The 22,475-nt window shown below is 33.2% G+C and overlaps 1 protein-coding gene across 1 annotated transcript in view; it reads left to right on the top strand.

The window, feature by feature from the left end:
- The window catches only part of LOC128983951 (uncharacterized), a 412,009-nt gene that overhangs the window by 322,386 nt on the left and 67,148 nt on the right, over positions 1-22,475 (top strand). The window contains exon 45 of the mRNA XM_054403229.1: positions 20,642-20,791. Within this exon, the coding sequence (XP_054259204.1) occupies positions 20,642-20,791 (150 nt within the window). The remainder of the gene's footprint in view (positions 1-20,641; positions 20,792-22,475) is intronic.

Here is a 22,475-nt window from a genome sequence, read left to right as displayed (position 1 = left end):
ACCGTCTATGTATGCTCAGTTTGAATGATTTCACCGTGGTTTGTAACGCACCAACACAGCTGATTGTGCAGAGGGCGAACCACTCCAGCACTCCAGGGCTGAATGGATCTCATAACTTATGACAAGGTGCCGGACCTCGACTTCGTCAGTAGGCGTATCTATCACTGGAATCGTAAACATCGACTATAACTCCGCACTTGTATTTCGTTTTGATTGTGCAAATCTTAGAGACTACGATAACTATTGTTCTACATAGTGAATCGAGCAAATAATCGTTGGATGAAGCAAATAATAAATGTCAGAACTAAGTTAGATTTCAAAGAATATTACAGGAGAGAATTTATAATTTATTATTAGGAGAGTTTTTAATAATGCATTTGTATAGGAGAGAAATATACATCAGGTACTACTTATCTACCTTGGTGTTGTGTGTTTGTGCTGTCCAGACTTATATCTGTTATATCTGACTTATTATATATTATAGCCAATAATTACAGTTATACCTATTTAATACCCGGTTCAGTTATAACCTCGTTTTTCGTTTATGTATCCTACTTCAGGCCTACATAAATAAAGTTAAATGATTTAATTTATTTTCATAACACTCGTTTACATTTTATTTCGTAATACACGTTTTTGATTAATCTCTTACTTTTTTCAATTGTATTTAAAAAGTCCCATCTCTAATGACAACATAACCTCAACTTCCCTTCGGTTTTATTATCACTAAGCCTCTCTACATTATTTCTTGATGTGATCGAAGATATAATGATATAATGATTTAATGTTGTAGTTCTATTTTTTCTGGGAAAATAAAGTACCTTGACTTAACACTGACTTAATACTTTACTTAACATATAATATAAGTTACATATTATATGTTAAATTGTGGCCAACTTCCCTCGTAATTTCAGTCACACACTACTAAACTCCAACCAATGTAGAACGTTTTCCTGTCCAGACTAATCTACAGCAGCCTATCTACAGCTTAACACCCGTAGACTACATCCGTATTATTTGATGTCTGATCTGCGTAATGAACATGAACTCTATAGGGGTAGGTTTACACACTGTTTCTTTGACAAGTTTCCCTTTTGATACAAATTTAAGCTCTCCCCATTCTTGAGCGACTCAAGGAGGCAGCGTCACGCCCCTTTAAGTGCTTTTGTGTTTTGAATCCTCAATGAGATTATAGAACTGGAGATCCTCCTAGCTATGGTGGGTTAAAAAACAAGTAAATTCGCCCCAGCATGATTATTGCACTAAGTATTGTATGGTAACGCGTTGCACTATATAAAGGTTGTTATTGTAATGTTTAGACGGATGATGATAAAACGCCACCTGCTTAATCAAGATTGGTATGTGATTCCTTGGGTAATTGGTCAAATGTAATTTCATAAATTAAACTGCGTTGAGCAACGAATTGTTTCAATTTGATCTACTGATCTCGTTGAAAATGCGATTGAATAGACTATCTGCTGAGTCTGAGACTTCAGTTGATTCAATGGCTAGTGACGTCAATGTGTGGTTTACGAACATTCAGCAACAGCTGTTCAGTACAACTCCACCTGCCTCAGTACTTTCATTGTTGACGGGGCAATTCACTGAATACATCCAAGTGCATAACTATTGCATCGAATCACCGTTGAATGCTATACCACTCAGTATAACCTACTACACACAGTGCACTCCAGAATAGTTATTATAGTGGTGCAGTACAAAGGATATGACAGTGTTGTGTTTACATTGGTCCCGCGCACACACAGCTACATGCACCAATAAAGCTGGATCTCTCTGTTGCTGCCTCATCATCATGCATAGCACCACAGAGGAAATGTTAAATTGTACAATCGAAAGTCGTTATTGCATTACTGTAACAATAAATCTGCGATTTCAAAAGGTTATTTAAATTAGCAAACGTCTTCTTCACAACTGTGGTTGGGCATAACAAACCCCACTCTATGGATTCTCGGGAATTTTTAAACAACAATTTTATCCTGAAAGGAGATTCTTTTTTACATTAATCGGCACGTTAATGTTATATGTTTCTGGTTTACCGTAATATTTACGCTTAGACGAGTATTTTTTTAATGAAACTAAAAATAAATTATGAGAAATGAGTTCAATGGAAAAAATATTGAATGAAGAAACCTTTTAAAATAATGAGTGAAATGCAAGGTTTCATTTTTGCACATTATTTTTAAATCGTTGTTCTGGGTTTGTATTCATGTCTATGAAATGTTAATTTTACAAGGTTCTATCAAGTTCTGTAAGCTGTAAGGATAGAATTAAAAAATGTCGAGCTTGAAAGTGGCTTGGTTTGCTGCTTCTGTTACTATTCAGAAGCCACTTGTAAACCAAAGGAGCCCTTTCAAAGCATCTTGCAGTTGCAAGCTTGTCAGCTTAGATGGGTCTGACTCTTTCATCTTGATTACTACATGTATTCATATATTTCATCATATCAAACCAACGTTTAAAAATATAAGTAATATAGGTAACCTAACTTTACATGTGTTAGCTTGAAGTGAAAGTATATTTGAATAATAATTAGATCCAAGTACATAGTAATACATTAAAGTACATGGGTTTATTTAAAAACTAAACTAATCGTTAGAGGGAGGAGCTTTGTCATACATGTTGAGCTTTATTTCTTACAGTTTTATTTCTTCTGACCCCGCTAATCAATTAAATGCATTACAAGAAGTATAATAGTACAATTTAGCACACTGCGTTTATAAATATAGTGTATATTCAAAGTTTTGTATTGGTATATTATTACATAGATTTTGTCCAAAGCGTCCAAGTTTTATGTGATTTTCTTCTTTAAAAAATCACGTTTTTCACTTATTAATTGCAATAAATGCCTTAAATAAATAATAAATTATAAATTCCCTATTGCAATGTATGTTAACCTAGTTTGGTTCACATGCAAACTGTAGTGTATATTGGACATTGCTTGATTTATGCCAGGATTTACACATTTTATTACACTAATGCACCCCAGCGCTAGAGCTCCAGGGCTAGAGTCGGATGAATGGCCTCATTATATAGACTAAAAGCTGTCCTCTCGCAAATCTGAGAGCCGGCGTCGCTGTGTAGAGACAAAAGCTCTCACATCACACGTCAAAACATACAAATGTCTATACCTAAATCGTCGACTAAACAATACCTTTTAATTTTCTTGTTTATTTTAAGTTCTTCGTTTAATGTTACCAACGATATTTTCATGATAAACGGTTCTCGCGTATTGAAACAATTGTATCTGAGGCAGTATTTTTGTCTTTGAATATCTCAACATGCGATTTACATTGAAATTTGGTCAAATAATTCTACTACGATTTACCATGTAAAGTAACTCTATAGAGAATAACAATATTCATTGCACCATGTTATAAAAGTTTACTTTTGGAATTCTTTGGTTCCCGATTTTTTAATCTGGTTGATAAAATAAATCCATCCATATTGATCTGTAAATTTATAGACACATGGATGAGTTCTGATATTTAATTTTAAAGTGTTTTAACTGTTCGTACCAATTTCAAATGCCTTAGGAGTCATTATTGGTAAAAACTGTTCTCCATACGTACGTCCTTCTAAAAATGTATGTAGGCTAATGTTTACTTGTGCAGTCATCATACAGTCAAACACAAAAACGTATGTTTACGTCCGTATAAAAAGTAATGTTTGTCGTGTAACATGTTGCGGCCTATTGTTTACGTGTAATGATAGTGGCTGTAGCATCTCAAATGCTCGGAGTGATCATTACACGACTGTTTAATGATCCCGTTAATGACTGCTCTGCACGTTTTATCCCCCCATCTCTTGCATGGTATAAACTGGCTTATGTATCGTCTTGCTCTACTTCTTCAGTATTATGTTGTCTTGTCACCTCCTTCCTACCTTTCATGCAAACCACATAAAATTAACTGAAAGCAATTTAAGTACAATGGATGGTAAAAATCATGTGAATATGTTGTTACACAAACATAATTTCTTTGAACAAATAACGTGATTCTATATTACTTGTGAGTTTATTTTGAATTTGCAGCTATGAAATGACCAAGTCAAATAACTTTTATGTATTTTTTTTTTGTTACAAGCTAATATTATTAATCAATTAGTAAATACTTGACAAATTAGGTAACTGGCAGTATGTATGCCACGGTGAAGAAGAGTAGGTATCGAAAACAGACGAAAGCGGAGAGGCTCATCTTGAATGTCCAACAGAGTTTTAAAACAATATAGAGGTCAGTAGATTGCTAAGACACAGATTGAACTTAAAAAAGGGGGCAGTGGTTTTATTGATGAGGAATACTAATACATCAAAGGGCCTCATTATGGCTTAAGACTCCATGTAACGTATAATGTAAAGTCCTAAATGGAACAAGTGAGATGATGGGGAGTGTTGATTCGGAGGATAAAAATGTGCAAATCGGAAACAAACTTACCTTTTAAAATGGAAAGATGAAAATTTCTGTTAGTTTTTTAATTTGCAATGACCTTCAATTAAGCACAAGGGTAATCGCTAAAAGAGCAACACTGTTCTTACCCAGACCAGTTTTTAGTCATGGGGAACTGTATTTTGATTCAAGTAGGGCTACATCGATTAATGAGTTACGGAAAAATCTGACCAGCGTAATCTTCCTGAAGGTGACTTAACGACTAAAAATGTAGTATTCAAGGAAGTACTTTTGTTATTAAAATATCGTTTTTAGTATTTAGTTTTAAAAGGGTTTTCCTCAAGCAGCATTTTTATGTCCTTCAAATCTGCTACATATTGGTTTTATATCATAAAATGTGTTATAAAATCTTTTTAAAAATAACTATAACATATTTGAAAATTTAATAGTTTACTAAATATAAGACACTTACAGCTAGGAAATTGCTGGACTGCTTCCCCTCTAAGGCTTTATTACTGTATTTTATTTTTGACATAGAGTCAATATATAACACGATGAATTTGTTTTCTAAATTCATATGTTATTTTTTCGGTGCGTTGAGCCGCACGGGTTCACTAGTTCTCTTAAAATATTCAATATTATTATACAGGGTGAATAAAAAGTCAAGACCCCCCCCCCTCTAATATTTTTCCAAGTAAGTATACAGAGATATCCTTTTGGTGGTCGTGCAATCTTAGCAGGAAGTTTCATTTTCTGATTTTGAAATTTTTGAGTGTCCCCCCAAAAGGGGAGATTTGGAGGGCAACTCAATTATTTTAAATGTAAACCCCCTTCAAGTGACACCTCATTTTGAAGTGTTTACAAAAACTTAAAGATTGGTGAAAACCAGAGTTTGCTATCTCTTCCCTATCCAAAATGGTAGCCAATATTACCATTACGAACCAATTTTACCATTGATTTTCCACAACATTTGACGGGATACCATTTTGGATAGAGAAGAGATAGCTACCTCTAGTTTTCACCATTCTGTAAGTTATTGTAAACACTTCAAAATGAGGTGTCATTTGAAGGGGGTTTACATTTAAAATATTTGAGTTGCCCCCCAAATCCCCCCTTTTGGGGGGACACTCAAAAATTTCAAAATCATAAAATGAAACTTCCTGCTAAGATTTCACGACTACCAAAAGGATATCTCTATATATTTACTTGGAAAAATATTGGAGGGGGGGGGTGTTGACTTTTTATTCACCCTGTATTATTATTATAGTGTTATATATGAAATAATATTTGAATAAATATAGCATGCAGTCAGTTAATAATCTTAATTAAAAGTACTAGTGTACCTGTTGCTCGAATTCGAGCAATTGCGAAGCATTACAGGCAACTCAAAGATTATGGAAATACTCACAATCTACACAACAGTTAGATATAATCAAAATCTTTTGTAAATATCTTATCTTTTTTCAAAAAGCTGATCTTGTTTGTTTAGTGTTTTCTAAAAATTTTTCCCTCTCATAGCCGCATTAGGTTGTCTATGATAACGATTATAAATGAAAAAAAACAACATTATTTCTATTTCTTCTACTTGGTTGTGTTCTATGACTTTTTCCACGTTTCCATTGTTTGCAAATCGGTTATTTCAATGATAGCTCAAGAAATGTAGAACAGTGTTAATTCAGTTTTATTTTTAGCCTATATAAAATTGTCCAGGATTTCTCGCCCTTTACCATTCCAATAATTACACCAACCCAAGTTTCGTCTACAGATGCAATATGCCAACGAATATAACCTACGTACAATCTCCAAGAAGTGGTAAAAAAGGCAGAAACCAACCCATACAATAGATATAAGTTAACTCCAAAAGAAATAATTTTAAGAGTTACTGTGATATTAGGAATTTCCACTGATTTTGTAATAGAACATTACATTGCAAAACATGACACGATGCAGAAGAAAATCCATTTTAAAATCAGAAAAACCCATTGCAAATACTGAAGCCTACTTCATTTTGTCAAATTCATTAATCACAATTTAAATATTAACAGCTGTTTCATTAAAAAGTAGTGTAGAATTATGCATATGGTCGTAATGTAAACTAGGGTTGCTTTCAGAGAGGTGAAAGCCAGTTGAGCGGAACAAACGTGATTTGATATTTGTATAAGTAACTAAATGTAAAAAGGTCAATAGATTTATTTACTAATGCTGGTTTTAAAGATTAAAATTATAATAACTCAAATTTACCTCTTCGAGAAGTGCATTATGGTAGTTTTGACCAGGAAAATATTACAGTAGTTGGAATCTGATATTAACATCCAAAAAGTAAAGTATAAAAATGAGAAAGGTAATTTAACATTCAAATGCAACTGTAGCCTACAACAAAAAAACATTGGGCTACATTTTTCACCCTTACAATCGGTTAAAGTATTTAAGTATAAAAAAACAGTAACTATAAAAAAACGAGTATTAAAGTATAACAACAGGGGGGGAAATTTGACATTTAAATTCAACCGTGCAACATAAAATGGCTGAAATGTAGGCCTAAACATAAAGTGAAAACAGAATAATATAATAAGTAGGGAAGACATGCCTTAAATATACGGGGTGTCCCACGAAGGGGTTTAAACGTTTGATTTTATATTACGTGCCCATTCATGCATCGAACTTTTTTAAACTTTACACAGTTTAAGAAGTAGGATATAAAAATATTCTGGAAAATTTTCAACTCCCTAACCTTAGTAGAAACAAAATGGCGGCATATTGAAAAACGATGCTTTAATAACATTAAAGAAAGTATTTTTGGTGTTATAAAATATTTTTATTGTTACTTTCCAGGGCAATATGACTTAAATAAAAAAACTAGAACATAGCCTAATGGAAAACCTTAATGTCCAAAATTATTCAAACTGTAACCCATTCACAGCAACACACTGATAACAGCGCGTAACAAATTATTCGTAAGCTCTTACAAAGAAACCCTGCGGTATCCAGATAAGTTCCTCTTCTATTGATCGTTTTAGTTCCTCATCATTATTAAAGCTATGGGTATAAACTTGTTCCTTCAAGAAACCCCATAAAAAGATGTTGCAAACAGTTAAATCAGGTGATCGGGGTGGCCAATTTAAAAAATGATTTCCACGACCAATCCAACGGCCATGAAGGTTGCCATTTAGTAATTGCTTGACAGGATTTGTGAAATGAGGTGGTGCACCATCTTGTTGAAATATTGCTTAATTAATTTCTGGTACCGTCAAATGGGGCAAGACCTGTTCATTTAAAACTCATTTTACAATCAAACAGCTGTTCTTCAACAATGAGCGTTAGAACCGCAACGTAGTAAACAAATCAGATAATACATCATTTATAGGAAGCAAATTGGTACATTTTTCAATATGCCGCCATTTTGTTTCTACTAAAGTTAGGGAGTTGAAATTTTTCCAGAATATTTTTAGAACCTACTTTGTAAACTGTGTAAAGTTTAAAAAAATTCGGTGCATGAATGGGCACGTAATATAAAATCAAACGTTTAAACCCCTTCGTGGGACACCCTATACAATGTAGATAATATAATTAGAAATTAGTAGCCTACTTCTGGACAGGCCTAGACAATTATCCATACCGTGGTTAAAAGTGTACTTCTATAAGCTCAGGTTTACTTATCAACGGTTGTAACTGGACGTAGGTATAGTCCGTGGCTTGGCAATCAAATAACAGTATTTGTATAGGATGGGCTACTGTTATCAACATTTGAAATAACTGAATTGTTACCAAATTACTGTTTCACAAAATGCAGATTCCATTTTCAGCCAAGCCATTAAAATGAGGATTTGCCGAACAATTATTAATATTACAGAATAGTATATAATGATATACAACTTTTCACATTCCATAATTATATGTTAGTTTTGCTATGGTCAAAGGTACAAATCCAAATGTTCTCTTTTCTTTTGGTCAGTATGTAATAATTTGCTAGAATCATTGACTTTATATAAAGTCAAAGCTAGAATACTGTAGATGGTTTGTTAAGTTAAGACCATATGCAAGCATTTTTGAAATCGTTTCCCCGTTTAACCTTAACCAACTATTCCATTCCAAAAGTTAAAAAATTATATGGTGCAACACAAATAAACAACCCGATCGCCTACCTATAACCTACACTATACCTTCCTAATCTAACCTTACTTCAAAACACTTAATGTAGTCACGAATACTCATAAACCCCGACCTACCTCCCCACATGCCTAAATCAGTGTTCAATCTGCGTTTTATCAATAAGTGTAATAACTTACTGTACCGTCGATGTAATTAAACATAATATAACCTATGAGGTATTATCGGATTAAATACCGATTTCGATGCGGTTCGATATATCGCTTATTAAATCCTGATTTCTAACATTGGCTGTTTCTAATCAGCTGGCAACACAAATAGGTTCCTAAGAAAGTAGTTACCGGTCCGTATCCCTCCGCTCCTTGTTTATGCTCCGCGCATTGAGAAAGTAGTTCAGTATATTTTCTCGATTTTCAGTGAATTCCGTGCCTTAAAAAATGTTTTAACGGCATTTTCTTGTTTGTTAAAATCATAGGAATGGTTTAAAATCGTTTAAAAGAAAAGTATAGAAAGTTCAGAAATACCTTATGATTCTCTTGTTTACATTTTTCTTGTAAACAAAAAACTGTCATAGCTACTTTTGTCCCATAAGCCCAATGTTAAAAATTTTAAATTTTAAGTTCGTTTTAAATTGCATTAGCATTATCTAATTGAAATTTGTTTGTTTACAAACCATCTCATTATTAGTCTAAGTAGTCTTGTTAAGTTTGGCTGAAATGTGTTCAGCCGTTATTGAGTGATGGTGTTATATTGTTTGCATTGAAGTTGATCCCAAAGAGCTTCGCTCGCTTCGCTCAACAAATCTGAAGAGGCGACTTTAAAGGCTTCTGGGGCAGAGCCCCAAAGGAATTTACCTCATTCCTCTTTTGATGGCTCATCTACACACCAAGACCTTTCTTTAGAGACCCCTACCAAGTTTTTACGCCAAGCTGTTCTCTCAAATTAGCTGTGACAAAACCCCTGTTTTCCTCCATAAGAATAACATGGGGTGGGAATTCAAAGGCCACTGGGGCAGAGCCCCAAGGGAATTCACCATGTTTCTCTTTTGATGGCTCATCTACAGACCAAGACCTTTCTTTAGACACCTCTACCGAGTTTCTACGCCCAGCCGTTCTCTCAAAATAGCTGTGACAAAGAAAAACAGTTTCAAATTAATATATAGACTAGTGGAACCCCGTCGAAATCGACGGTTAATCTTGAGGTTTTATGTAAATTCAGCTAACTGCAATGGATAGAGTGAAGTCATTAAAATCTTAGTTAAATGAAGGGAGGATAAGCAATAATAAGTATGACGATTGTGTTCCCTAAAAAACGTGATTGATGAATTCGTTTAACACAATATTTCCTACCTTTTTATCGGCTTTAGGTTGCCCTAAGGGTTTTTTAGGAGTCTTATAATTGTTTGTTCATGAGTTTGTTTCATACCAAAGCCACTTTCACTATATGGGAGAATGAGTTCATATAATTAGTCTATCATGTTACGGAAAGAGTCAATTTTATTACTAACCACTAATTCCATCTGCTTTAGGAAAATCATTCAGATTGTATCCTGATTTATAATTAATCTTCATCTTTCGTCATAAAAATACAGAATTCTATCAGCATATTAAATCAGTTTTTTTGTTTGACAAAAATATCTGATTCTCCAGAAAGCAGTAACATTCTTACTTCGATCTCAGCAATTTTAATTCCTTCTCTTGCCACATCGACCCATGTATTTAATAATCCTGTTCTTACTTGATAATTCATTAACTTGTGGGGTAGTTTTGCCTTAGCCATATAGATCACATAAAGCTGTGCATGTATTTCGTGAATTGGAATTAACCATAATTGTAGGGAATTTTATCACAAATCATGCAAATGTGATGAGATGTGATGACACTGTTGTGTTTCCGAATGTTTTGTATGTAGTGCGGTTTAGATGCGTTGTTCGACCTAGCTACATGTGTACATCAAAGTAAAAACAGTGTACACATTTTTTTTAATACCTGAATTGACATTAGTTCACCTACTTTACCAAAACCATAGACTCCGTAGTTAGTCTATTCCAAAACTTGAACACAGCTCTCATCCTCAACCGTCTCATCTATGACACAATTTTCAACCCGATTATCAAAACCTTTTATACCAATAAATGAATCTCAGGTGTTCTTTCTTGAATTTAAAAATAAATGGTGATTGAAAGTAGGAAAAAAAGGCAAGTGCCAACCTTACAATATATATAAGCTAACCCGATAAGGAATAGTTATATGTTACTTTGAAATTGATATGTCACACTTATTTCATAATTTAAAATTTTCTAAGAGCAATAAACCATATATTTTTGAACAAAACATTTAAAACTTTTCATAAATTCATCATTTTGTTGAAACTATAAAAAACTTGCCATGCAGTGGAGAATCCATTTAAAATCATAAATAATAATGTAAACATTTAATTTTGACAGTTTCAGTAGACCTTTGAATGCAATTTTAATATTAACAGCTGGTTCATAAAAGGTAGTGTAAAATTATCCATATGGTCGTAATGTAAACAAATCTGAAGAGGCAACTTTAAAGGCTTCTGGGGAAGAGCCCCATGGGAATTTACCTCGTTCCTCTTTTGATGGCTCATCTACAGACCAAGACCTTTCTTTAGAGACCCCTACCAAGTTTCTACGCCCAGCCGTTCTCTCAAATTAGCTGTGACAAAAACCCCGTTTTCCTCCATAAGAATAACATGGGATGGGAATTTAAAGGCCACTGGGGCAGAGCCCCAAGGGAATTCACCATGTTTCTCTTTTGATGGCTCTTCTACAGACCAAGACCTTTCTTTAGACACCTCTACCGAGTTTCTACACCCAGCCGTTCTCTCAAAATAGCTATGACAAAGAAAAACAGTTTCAAATTAATATATAGATATTTATATTTAACTAACATATTTACAGTACTATCTTTTTCGTGTTATCCTGCTCGACACATAGCCTATTCTTGTGGTTGTACTTTTTTGCTCCTACATTAATTTAGTTCTTCCTTGACTGCTAATTTTCAAATTACAGCAACAACTGTCATAAGAATAGCAAATAATTAGTTAAGTTTAAAAGGCTGCATAATGGTGCCACCAAAGAACGAAACAATGATTTAGACGACTCATAATTCTTCTAATATATCTTTTAAAGCTTTGCCGTTTAAACTTTGCACATTTATTATTCCACGTAATTGCATAGGTGGGACATCTGACAGTTAAATGCTTTTTATTAGTTTGTCTCGTGAAGGATTACTTCTAGTATATATTAAGTATTATTATTACTTTTAAAACTGCTAAGTAATTCAAAATACCTAGTAATTTAAAATACCTTTAAGCCGATTGTTGATGCAAGATGATTTTCTTTGTATCTTGTAGTGGAGTATTTTTTTAGCCTTGTAAATGTCTGACATTAGCTGTTTCTTTAAATTTTTCGAATCTATAATGACTCGACTACCCAGCTATATTTAGTTTTATACATCCAATGAGAGCTAGGCCACGAGTGATTCAGGAATTTGGGTATCAGCTTCTAGATATTTTATAATAATAGACTGCCGTAGTATAAAACCTCTGATAAATAAATCTTTATTGTCATATAAAGTTTACGTAATATAGCAAAGCTATAAAACAGGAGACATTGGGGAAAAAATACCTTTAGAATAAGGAGTTATAAAAGAAGAAAATAAACTAAAACCATAAAAATAAAAATGGGTTTTTAATGTATTAGTTAATTTTTTTTACGAATTCATTATAAAACTTAACTTATTAACGTATTACACATTCTGATTAGTTAAGAACTCATCTACACTATAATAGGGTTTTCTTAAAAGTAAACTAGCAAGGTTGCTTTTGAAGTGCATGGACTGTATTTTGTTCTTTAACACTTGAGACAAAAGTTGAAACAATTTTTTGCCCATGTGTATTTTGGGGTTTTTTCTACTAATGAAAGACGATGCCGAGGATATAAAAAAATAGTTTTAAACCTACTATCATACCTATGCTCATCTGTGTCAACTACATAATTTTTCGAAATTTCCTTCTACTATCAAAAGTGTTTTTTAAATTGTTAAACTCGGAACAGTCATTACTCCTAATTCTTTAAAAATTGGCTTACATGGTGTTCTCCATGGTGAAAGTGTCTTATTATTCATTTGTGTATTATTCTTTTAAAAACTTTCTGAATCTCAAAAATTAAATCAATGTTTGATACAAAGCCCCAGAGTGCTATTCCATATCGAAGAATTTAATAGAAGTATGCATAATATAACATCAAACGAGTTTCTAAGTCAATTGTGTTTCTTAAACATATAATTTGTTAACAAGCCGAATTCAGTAAACTAATTAAATTTTCAATGTTTTTGTTTCAATTTAAATTTGAATCTACGTACAAACCGAGAAATATTTCATCATCGTGAACAGCTAAATTTTGGTCCATAAACTCTTTTTGCCTGAGTAGTACAAAACTTTACTTATTGGGTTTTATCTTGATTCATTTTTAGACTATTAATGTTGAACCACTGTTCCAGCTCCGATAGGGCTTCACTTTGAGCGAGCAACAATTCTGAATTATTTTTTTTAAATTTCACAACTGCAGTTGTATCATCGGCATATAAAATAAGGTAATTAGAGACATTTTTAGGCATGTCATTTATATACAAAATGAAGAGCAAGGTCCAAGAATCGAGCCTTGAGGAACACCAACTGTAATCTTTTACCATTCTGATATTGATTTTTCATTATTTTTAAAAATTACTGTTCTTTGAAAACTGTTTGTTTAGTATGAAATCAACCATAAAACAGATTGTTATGAAAAGTTATACATATTTAGCTTTTTCAAAAGGATATCATGGTACATATATGAGGATTTGTAATAATATATGTACCTAGGTTGGATATCATCCTGATGTTTTGTACAATGCAATCTGATAAGAGGCTTGAAAGTTATGACGTATACGATTTATTAATATTTACCTAGTCAACGCTTAGTTAATTATATAACGTACAAGATGACGATCTTATAGAAACCTCGTAATAATTTATCGAGCAAATGTTAATAATTATATTTTTTAAATGTGTCATAAATATTTTATGTACCTTTAGCCCAGTTATTAGGAATATGTGTTTTTGTGTTTGTATGTTGTGAATAATTTGTACTACCAACCTTTACAAAAATGGTCTCGACTTTTCAAATAATCGTATACTAGCCTACTGTACAACTTCTTTTAATTAATAGTGGCGATTTCTACTTATTCAACCACATAGGCTTAACGGCACATATACTCACAAATATTGTTGAACAAACTATTTAAATCCTCCTCTGACAATTTGAGCCCACACGATTTTCCTTAAAAAAAATTACAATGCATGGCACAAATATGTCCCTGTGGTGCGATTAAGTAACAATAATGTTTTGATCATAGATTTATTGTAACCGAGGGTGTGATAATCATTGTTATTGATGAGGAATGTTATTGATGGAAACGAATTATCAATTTTACAAACGGAACATCTTTATTATGGGCCATAGCTACATCATCAGCCTATGTGATGGAGTGATATATAATGAGTGTAAACAGTTACTTTAACCCTAGGTACAGAATAAAGCAATACAAAATACCCCCGCCGCAGCAAATCTGCAGACTAAGCGAATTTCTATTTGCCCGATTTGATTTTTTAATTAAATCCATTTCAATAGCATTACGTTTTACGAGTTCCTAAGTTTGCTGCTATAGGGAGGGTAAAAATTGTCTTTTTAGAAAATATAAACATAAGTGTGATTGATAGCTTAATATAAAATAAATAAATTTGTCAAGTTTTATCAAAATATATGCATAAACAAGCAAACTACAACAGTTTACTTATTCTCTCTACACAATTGTTTGCCCTAGGTTCTTTTCTCAGTTACACTAATACAATACTTTTACTACATTATAGATTAACAAAAATTAACATAAATGAAAATACGATTTATTCCGTGATGGTTTTTTACCTTTTAACATTTTCAACTGTGTGAAGGGATGAGATTGCCGTTTGGGCACCACACTTGTTATTTATCCACAGCAAAGTCCCGCCATCTCCTCAGTGGCTGATCAAAAGGCGGTTCCTGCTCGAGGCATGCAAATCACGCTTCACAAGAGAGTTCAGCCCAAGACTCTCCCTCTCCACTCCTCTCTAGAGATAAAACCATAACGCCATGGTTCATAACGTCGCCACAGCAAATATAACAATGGCGTTTTAAAAATGAACACCACACAGAATATGTCCTATCTTAAGAATGCTGTAATGTGCAGTGATTCTGTATAGACCACAGATTATAACTGATCTATTTGTATTGCCACAATATCTAATGAATCGCTTTACTTACCCCTTCACGATTATTTATTAATGTCGTGCTGTTTAAATAACCTCTATATAGCATTAAATTAAATCTAACGCTTCTGGTTGACTAGAGCCATAGACCAAAGAATTAGATTATTCTTTTTGCCTATGCTAGAGCAGAACTAATGTTGGCGTTGAGACTAATAATTGAATATTTTTAACATTAGCATCGTATGGCGTTGTTTTTAGTCAGCTGCCATATTAGTTGAGACAGAAAATACAGTATTTAACATTCACTTTGTTGCTCAAAATAAGCAGTTACAACGTAATATTCTCTTCCACGGCCAGATAGGGACTACAAGGAGTTAATGCGGGCAAGTCGAGCTGCTGTTTGATCCTCTTTAAGTTAAGCCCTAACTCAACAATATCTGTCCGTTACACTGCTCAGTGCTCACGGTAATTTCTCTTTGTTCTCGTAACATTTATAAACGCCCAGACTATGTATTATGTTTGTCATGCTTACTAGTTATACTCAGAAAATCGCACTTTCGAATGATCGTGATATTTCTTTCTTTGGGGCAATAGAAATATAGTTGTTATTTCAGTTAGATTTTATTTCACAAAACCTGTTAGTGGCTCGTGTTTTTAGAATTTCCTTTTCAATTATTTATCATTTGACATCTTATGCTAAACGGGGTTGTTTGCTAAATGAAGTTGAATACAATACCATATAGTTCAGTAAAATTAAACGAAATGAAATGAAAGTCCTTCTTTATTGGGGCGAACTTAGGACCTCGTGGTCCTTTCTTACATTCCCCCTTTCAAATTAACCATGTATAAGATCGATAAAAACTGCTACTTTGATATTGAGATTTTTTCTGTACCCATATATATCCTGATGTACTTACTGTATAATAATATTTGGCTGCAGTGATTTTAGAAACTCAACAAATACGGTAAATCTCTAGATTACACAATATCGTTATAGTAGTTTACGCAACGATTGCGTAAAGATAGTGTTAACGACACGAGTAGAAGATTTAAGGTACGAGCCTTAGCGAGTGCCTTAAAAACTTCTACGAGTGTCGTTAACACTATTTACGTGAGTTGTGTACACTACTTTACCTACGACGGTGTTTTAATTACTAAAATTCACTACTCATAACTTCAAGAGAGGTTATTTTTTTGTTTATAACCTCTCATTGCCACTGACAGTGATGCAACGAAACCACTAATTGCACCAATCAACAATTAAATTGGCCTGAACAGCTGATTAGTTGAATTTCGAATCATTACAATTTTGCTTCTCTTCTCTCAATCCTTGAACCTTAATAAGCTACTTAAACTACTACTTAATACTGTAGCTACTTTAAATAACGGCCGTAGGTAAAATCATTTTACCTACGACCGTTTATTAAAGTAGCCGTTTCAGTTCAGTGCTTAGAATTGAAAAGTTTATCATAACAGCATTGTTTACTTTCATAACAGCGTGGTTTTACTCATAACAATACGGGTAACGGACCAATGAGGTTCACGGTTTCAAACAGAAGAAGTAAAATTGTAATGATTCGAACTTCAAGTAATCAGCTGTTCAGACCAATTTAATTGTTGAGTGGTGCAAATTAGTCTTTGGTACGATGTTTCGTTGCATCACTGTCAGTGGCAATGAGAGGCTATAAACGAAAACATAACCTCTCTTAGAAGTTATGAGTAGTGATTTTTAGAAATTAAAACACTGTAAGTTAGTGAATGTTTATAGAACGTGTGTACTTGAATTGCAACTTTCATTTTAACAGCTATTGACTTGTCAGCCTTTAAATTACCTCAATGAGATCTTTCAAATGAGACATAACCTAAGAAAATCTGTCGAGAACTGAGAAGTACTGACGACAAATTTCGTGTTTGTCTATTTTACATATGGAAATAGATGGGTAGATAAATGTAATTAATTTTTCTCAGAGCTATTTCCTATGCAATAACCTATACTGGAACTACTCAGCATTAGTGCTTTACTGCACGTGTAGCAGTAGAGGTATTTAGCAGTCAATCAATTATTTAGTTACTGTGCGGGCTCCACAAGTTGTAGCTTAACTCGATGACAGTGAGTCCATTATTGAGTCACCAGGTATTGATAGCTCAGCTATTTGCAGGTGATTGCCCTTGTGACATCCAACTTGACTCAACCCGAGTAGTCGAATTTGTCTAACTAATTGCACCATCTCTTGCCATATTGACTGGTAACTAATTCGCTTCGTCGTCTACCTCTAGCAATGAATCGATCGAAATATGTTATGAGATTAAAATAAACATCTTCCGATATTGATTGGAACGTGTAAGTAATGTGATTTAGCGACCACTTAAAAAGAGGATATGCCATTTAAATCAAAAAGAAAAATGTTAATCAAGCATAATCATCTTTTCAATAATAAAGTAAACTCTAGTTATCTCGTAAATCTAACACGGAATACGCGATACTATGCCATCAAAGATAGCCTTAGTTATGGAGACAAGATACATGCCCGATTCGTCAACACATTAAACTGTGTAAAAAATGACATTTGGTGCACCCTAGGGCCTGAAGTTTTTACATTTAAATACAGTAAAGTAAGGTTAGCTGCATAGTGAATTGCAATATGAATAAACACCGATTATGATTACGGTAGATAAATTATAACTAAAAGTGTTTTGTAGTTTTAATCAATGATTATAAAAATGGATGAATAACAATTTGCATATAAAGTATAAAATTACATTAACAAATAGTTTCTTCATTTAACTCATATTTTTCACTACTAAATATTTTACTAAAACTACACAGCGATGGATCCATACGTTTTTGTTATGTTAGAACTACGAAATTCAAAATATCTAGTGTTAATAACATGTGTAAATTTCTAGGGGAAATGTTACCTGAAGTTGGGTCAGTTTTGACAGGACCAGCAAGGTCTTTTGTATGAGGAGAAGTTATTAACTCCTGCATGATATAAAGAGCAAAAATGAAAGAAGCCCGGCTGAGAGTTGAATGTTGAATGTGAACCCAAACTACACGGTGTGCCAACATTGGGCCCGTCGCTGATGTTAGATGAGTATGTTAATTATGCATAGCTCATCAAGTCTCTGTCTACGCTTCTTTTCATTTATTTACTCCTTGACACATGACATTTTGTTAGGGACTTTTCACTCTTCCTCTCATTTTATCATTTTCTCCGTCAAATAGATACCAAGTTTGCATCGTTAGGACTAACACCAGTGAATCGTCGTAAGTTTCGGTAAGTGTTGACAGTTAAACTACGGAAAGTACTAAGTACTAGCGGCGTTGTTGTAAGCAGTTTGGCCACATTGGCCGCGCAACGCTGCAGGATCGTGCTTGCGTTGCTGTGAGCGATAACAAGGCTGGTCCGGTAACGTACTTGCTTACCCTTTGCTATTTTCAAAATTCTTCAAGAGCATTTCACGTTGAACATAAAATTATTGCTTCTAACACGGTTTGAAAATCAAAATCATATTAATTAAAAATATGAAACATGGATAGTTTTTAACGAACTTGTAAAAATTATATTTTTCCTCATACTGCAGCAAAAACTGTCATTTTTAATGCATGCGTTGCGTGTAGGGAGTAAAAATAATTTTTAGTCTCTAGGGAGTAAAAATCTGCTGTTGTAAACAGTTGTAAATTTCGATTGTAGCAATCGTATGGATGGACATTATTTATCGATTGATTTATTAAGTACTGTAAGGTCTTAGCCGTCACATCGAGAGTATAATCATTGACTATTAGACTAGTCAAAGGTATAAAATGTACTGTAACACAATCGTAATAGACGATATGATTGAATCACTTACTAAACAGCTGCCACGAATACTGTGACAGCTGCTTATTTGCATTAGCAGAATCGAAAACAAGCTGGAAGTTGTTTTGAGAGGTTATCTTTACAAACAAATTATTTCGTTTTCTGGCTTAGTTTGTTAATTAATGATGCAATATGACGAAATTGTCCAAGTTTTAAGCGTAAGTTACGCATGGCCCGTCACACACACAGACATGTTACTGTCAATCAACTAAAACCTAACCTTATCTTTCCATTTTTCTATACAGGGTGTCCATAAAAACGTTTCAGGACTTTGGGAAATGAATCCCCATACTAAAAGGAAGAAAAAAGTTTATGGGAAGGTATGTCCGAAAATGCATATTTACCTATACAATCCGCCATTTTGTTTTTTATACAAAAATATTTTTATCTGTGAAGTTTTTTATTCGATGATTATGAAATTTGGTAAACATATTAACGTTATATTTCAGTTATCTTTAGTCCGATCTTTTTGATCTTGGTATTGTTTGATAGGAAATTGAAAATGGTAAAAAAAGTGTCCTTGACATTTTTTCATAGATTTAGCCGTTTTTGAGTTATTTAAATTAGAAAAATTCAAACGGCCGCCATTTTGAAATTTACAATCTGAACAACTTTATTGTTTTTTTATATTATAGGTATTGTGTATCCTAACATGTTTACCAAATTTCATAACCATCGAATAAAAAACTTTACAGATAAAAATATTCTTGTATAAAAAACAAAATGGCGGATATCTGGGTAAATATGCATTTTCGGACATACCTTCCCATAAACTTTTTTCTTCCTTTTAGTTTGGGGATTCATTTCCCAAAGTCCTGAAACGTTTTTTATGGACACCCTGTATGTATAAAATGTCATATTTTTACTTCTATGAGATCTAAATATAAATATAACAATAAATTGAGGTAGCAAACACATTATTACTGGTGGTTTGTGGAGAAATAAAGTTCTGTCAACGTAGGTAATGAAAATGGTATGTATGATTCAATAAATTGTCTGAGTAGACAATTGGTTACCCTACAGTGTCAGCTTCAAATCTCAAGGTCCAGTTCTAGGTGGGGTCGTATCTGCATTCAAATGCTATTTGTGATTCAGCTATATTAATTATAATTACATCCCACATAGGGTTGGCGTTAGTTAGTAACAAGATCAAGTTTGGACTGTTCTCTAAAAAAAAACACAAAAAAACTACAAAATGAATTCAGAATTGATCTTATTGGCCTACATAGATTGGCTGAGATGATGCCGCAGCTCTGTAGTCAGCCCTAATCAATGTGGCGAGCCCAGCTGTGGATCGAATGGCCATTATTTATTATCTCATTGCCGTGACAAATGAGCTTGTGAAAAAGGATTCTCTTTCTTCTGCCATTTCTGTGTTTTGGAACATCGCACTAATTAAGGGCCGCTACTATCCTTTCTCGTCTTTTGTTATTAAAAATACAATCAAATCAATTATATTTTGTAAAAATTGTTATCACTAACTTTAAAGGCTTACTATGTGATAATTAATTGTGTGTGTGATCATTTTAAAAGAACAAACACATAATTTTCACAATTTTTGAATTTTTTAAATATTTTTTGTTAATTTAATTTGACCCAAGGTAAGGTCAACTTTAGGAAAAATATGCGAATACAATATATGTTATTTCATATTAAGGTACACCAGTATTAAATACTAAAATAGAGGTTTTATTATTAATTAATGTACACATGAAGGATTAGGTAGCGTGGATAATTTAAACCTAGACTTGATAATAAACTTTAACTGTGCATAAATGTTCATCTAAAATTATTTCCATCCCTACATCCTATTAATAAAATGCAAATTTATATTTATGTTGTTGTCTTATTGTACTTTTCACGAAAAGTGTATAGAAAAGGTGTTTGGCCTCTCATATAACCGTTTTGTCTCAATCAATATTTCACTTTCATCTATTCACGTTTACTTGTTGTATGTTACAGGAACAGAAACGGAAGCTGTTCCACACCTCAGTGTATGAGTCGGAGATACAACTCAAGAAGTTGTACATACAAACATGCAGACGGCTGCCGGCTCATGGCTGCAAAGTGTACCAGGTCAAGGAGCTGCTGCGTGGCAAGACTAAGAAAAAGGTAATACAGTAACTGCTAAACAATACATATGTCGTAGGGAGGCTTATACGGATGTTTTCTGTATGCTCTGCGCTCGGGCGGTCTTGTGAGGGTCGACCCTCGTATTTCACTAACCGCGAGGCGCAGTTAGTATGCACTCGAGCAGTGAAGTTATAGCAAAGAAACTTAATTTTGTATTATTGCGTCAGTTGATGCTTCCAGTTTCTAAGAAGAATGGAGGAAGCCCCTTTTTGTGTAGCATCTTAAGGAAGTTAAACCGTGCAGTATTGCAGTATTGTATTAAAGTAGACAAGAAGTGAAGAATTGTATTATATTGAGCTATAACTGTAACCTACAGCATTGATTTGAAGTAAGCCAGTTGGATCCAACTTAGTTAATACTAAAACAACAAGGGACTGTGTGCGCAAATTTCATAGAATAAAAAGCATTTAGTCAAAAGAAATTAGAGTAATAAATGAAAATAGTTAGGTACCACTATTTAAATTGTTTTAGTTATGCCTAAGAGGAATCAGTTATCAATTAGCATGTCAAATATAATTAGCATTACTGAGACATATTGCTGCAATTAACATGTCATGACTGTTTGATTTGCTACATTGTCTGTATGCATAGAACACTGCCACACAGTTGTGCATTCATGAATAATAATACACGTACATAGACTATCAATTATTATTGTATACTTCATACTAGGTTGTGTGACAAAAATTGTGTTTTGATTTAATTGTAAAAGCCAAATGTATCTATACAGGGTGTCCTGGAACTCTACCAACTCGTAGCCACCATTTAGTTTTTTTACAAACACATTTTTTACTCAAGAACGGAAGAATGAAATTTGGTATATGGTCGTATTCATTAAGAACTAACTAAAGAACAAATATTATTTTTTTAGAGTGTTTGTTTTTAAAATGGCAGCCGATTAAAATTTTAAAACATAAATATCTCAAAAACTTCACATGAAAATCGTTTTAGCTAATTCTTTATAAATAAGGTAGAAAAATAATTTGTAAGAAAATTTAATCATGTCAATACCAATACTTTAGTATTATTTATAAAATACATAAACAAAAACCTAAAAAAAGAAAACCATTTAAATATAAAAATAAAAAGTTTATTTACATGAGGTATGACAAGTAAATCTGTAAATTCAACACCTGTCGAAAGTGAAAAAGACCTGATCGGTAGAATTTTGGAGGCGACTGCAGTCATACAAGATAATGAAATTGAGAAGGTGTGCGGCAATCTATGACAGCACAGTTTACAATGTGCAATCAAGTTGGTGGTGGGCACATTGCACATCAATATTGTAAATACTGTAATATTGGTCAGCCCATAGATCATTCCAATTTTTTTTATTTAATCACTTGTGTATAGATATTATAGTCATACCTCATGTAAATAAATAAATTTTATATTTTGGTAATTTAAATTTTTTTTCTTTTTTAATTAGTTTATTATTTAAATAATACTAAAGCAGCTCACTAATAACCAATAGAATAAGCAACATACAGGAAATTATCACATTTTATGTTTTATATTTCAAACAGCTGATCAGTGTAAATAAGCATAAAACAGCTGATTGATGTGGCTCACTAGCAGTGGTTTTACCACAGTAGTATGTTTTCTGTGGTTTTACATTGTAACAGTTGGTGGTATTGACATGATCACATTAAAAATGGTACTT

This window comes from Macrosteles quadrilineatus, unplaced genomic scaffold, assembly GCF_028750875.1.
Source record: "Macrosteles quadrilineatus isolate MER2022 unplaced genomic scaffold, UCM_ALF_1.0 Scaffold_2__2_contigs__length_208266976, whole genome shotgun sequence".
In the NCBI taxonomy this organism is placed as follows: Eukaryota; Metazoa; Arthropoda; class Insecta; order Hemiptera; family Cicadellidae; genus Macrosteles; species Macrosteles quadrilineatus.
This window is presented reverse-complemented; position numbering and strand designations above follow the sequence as displayed.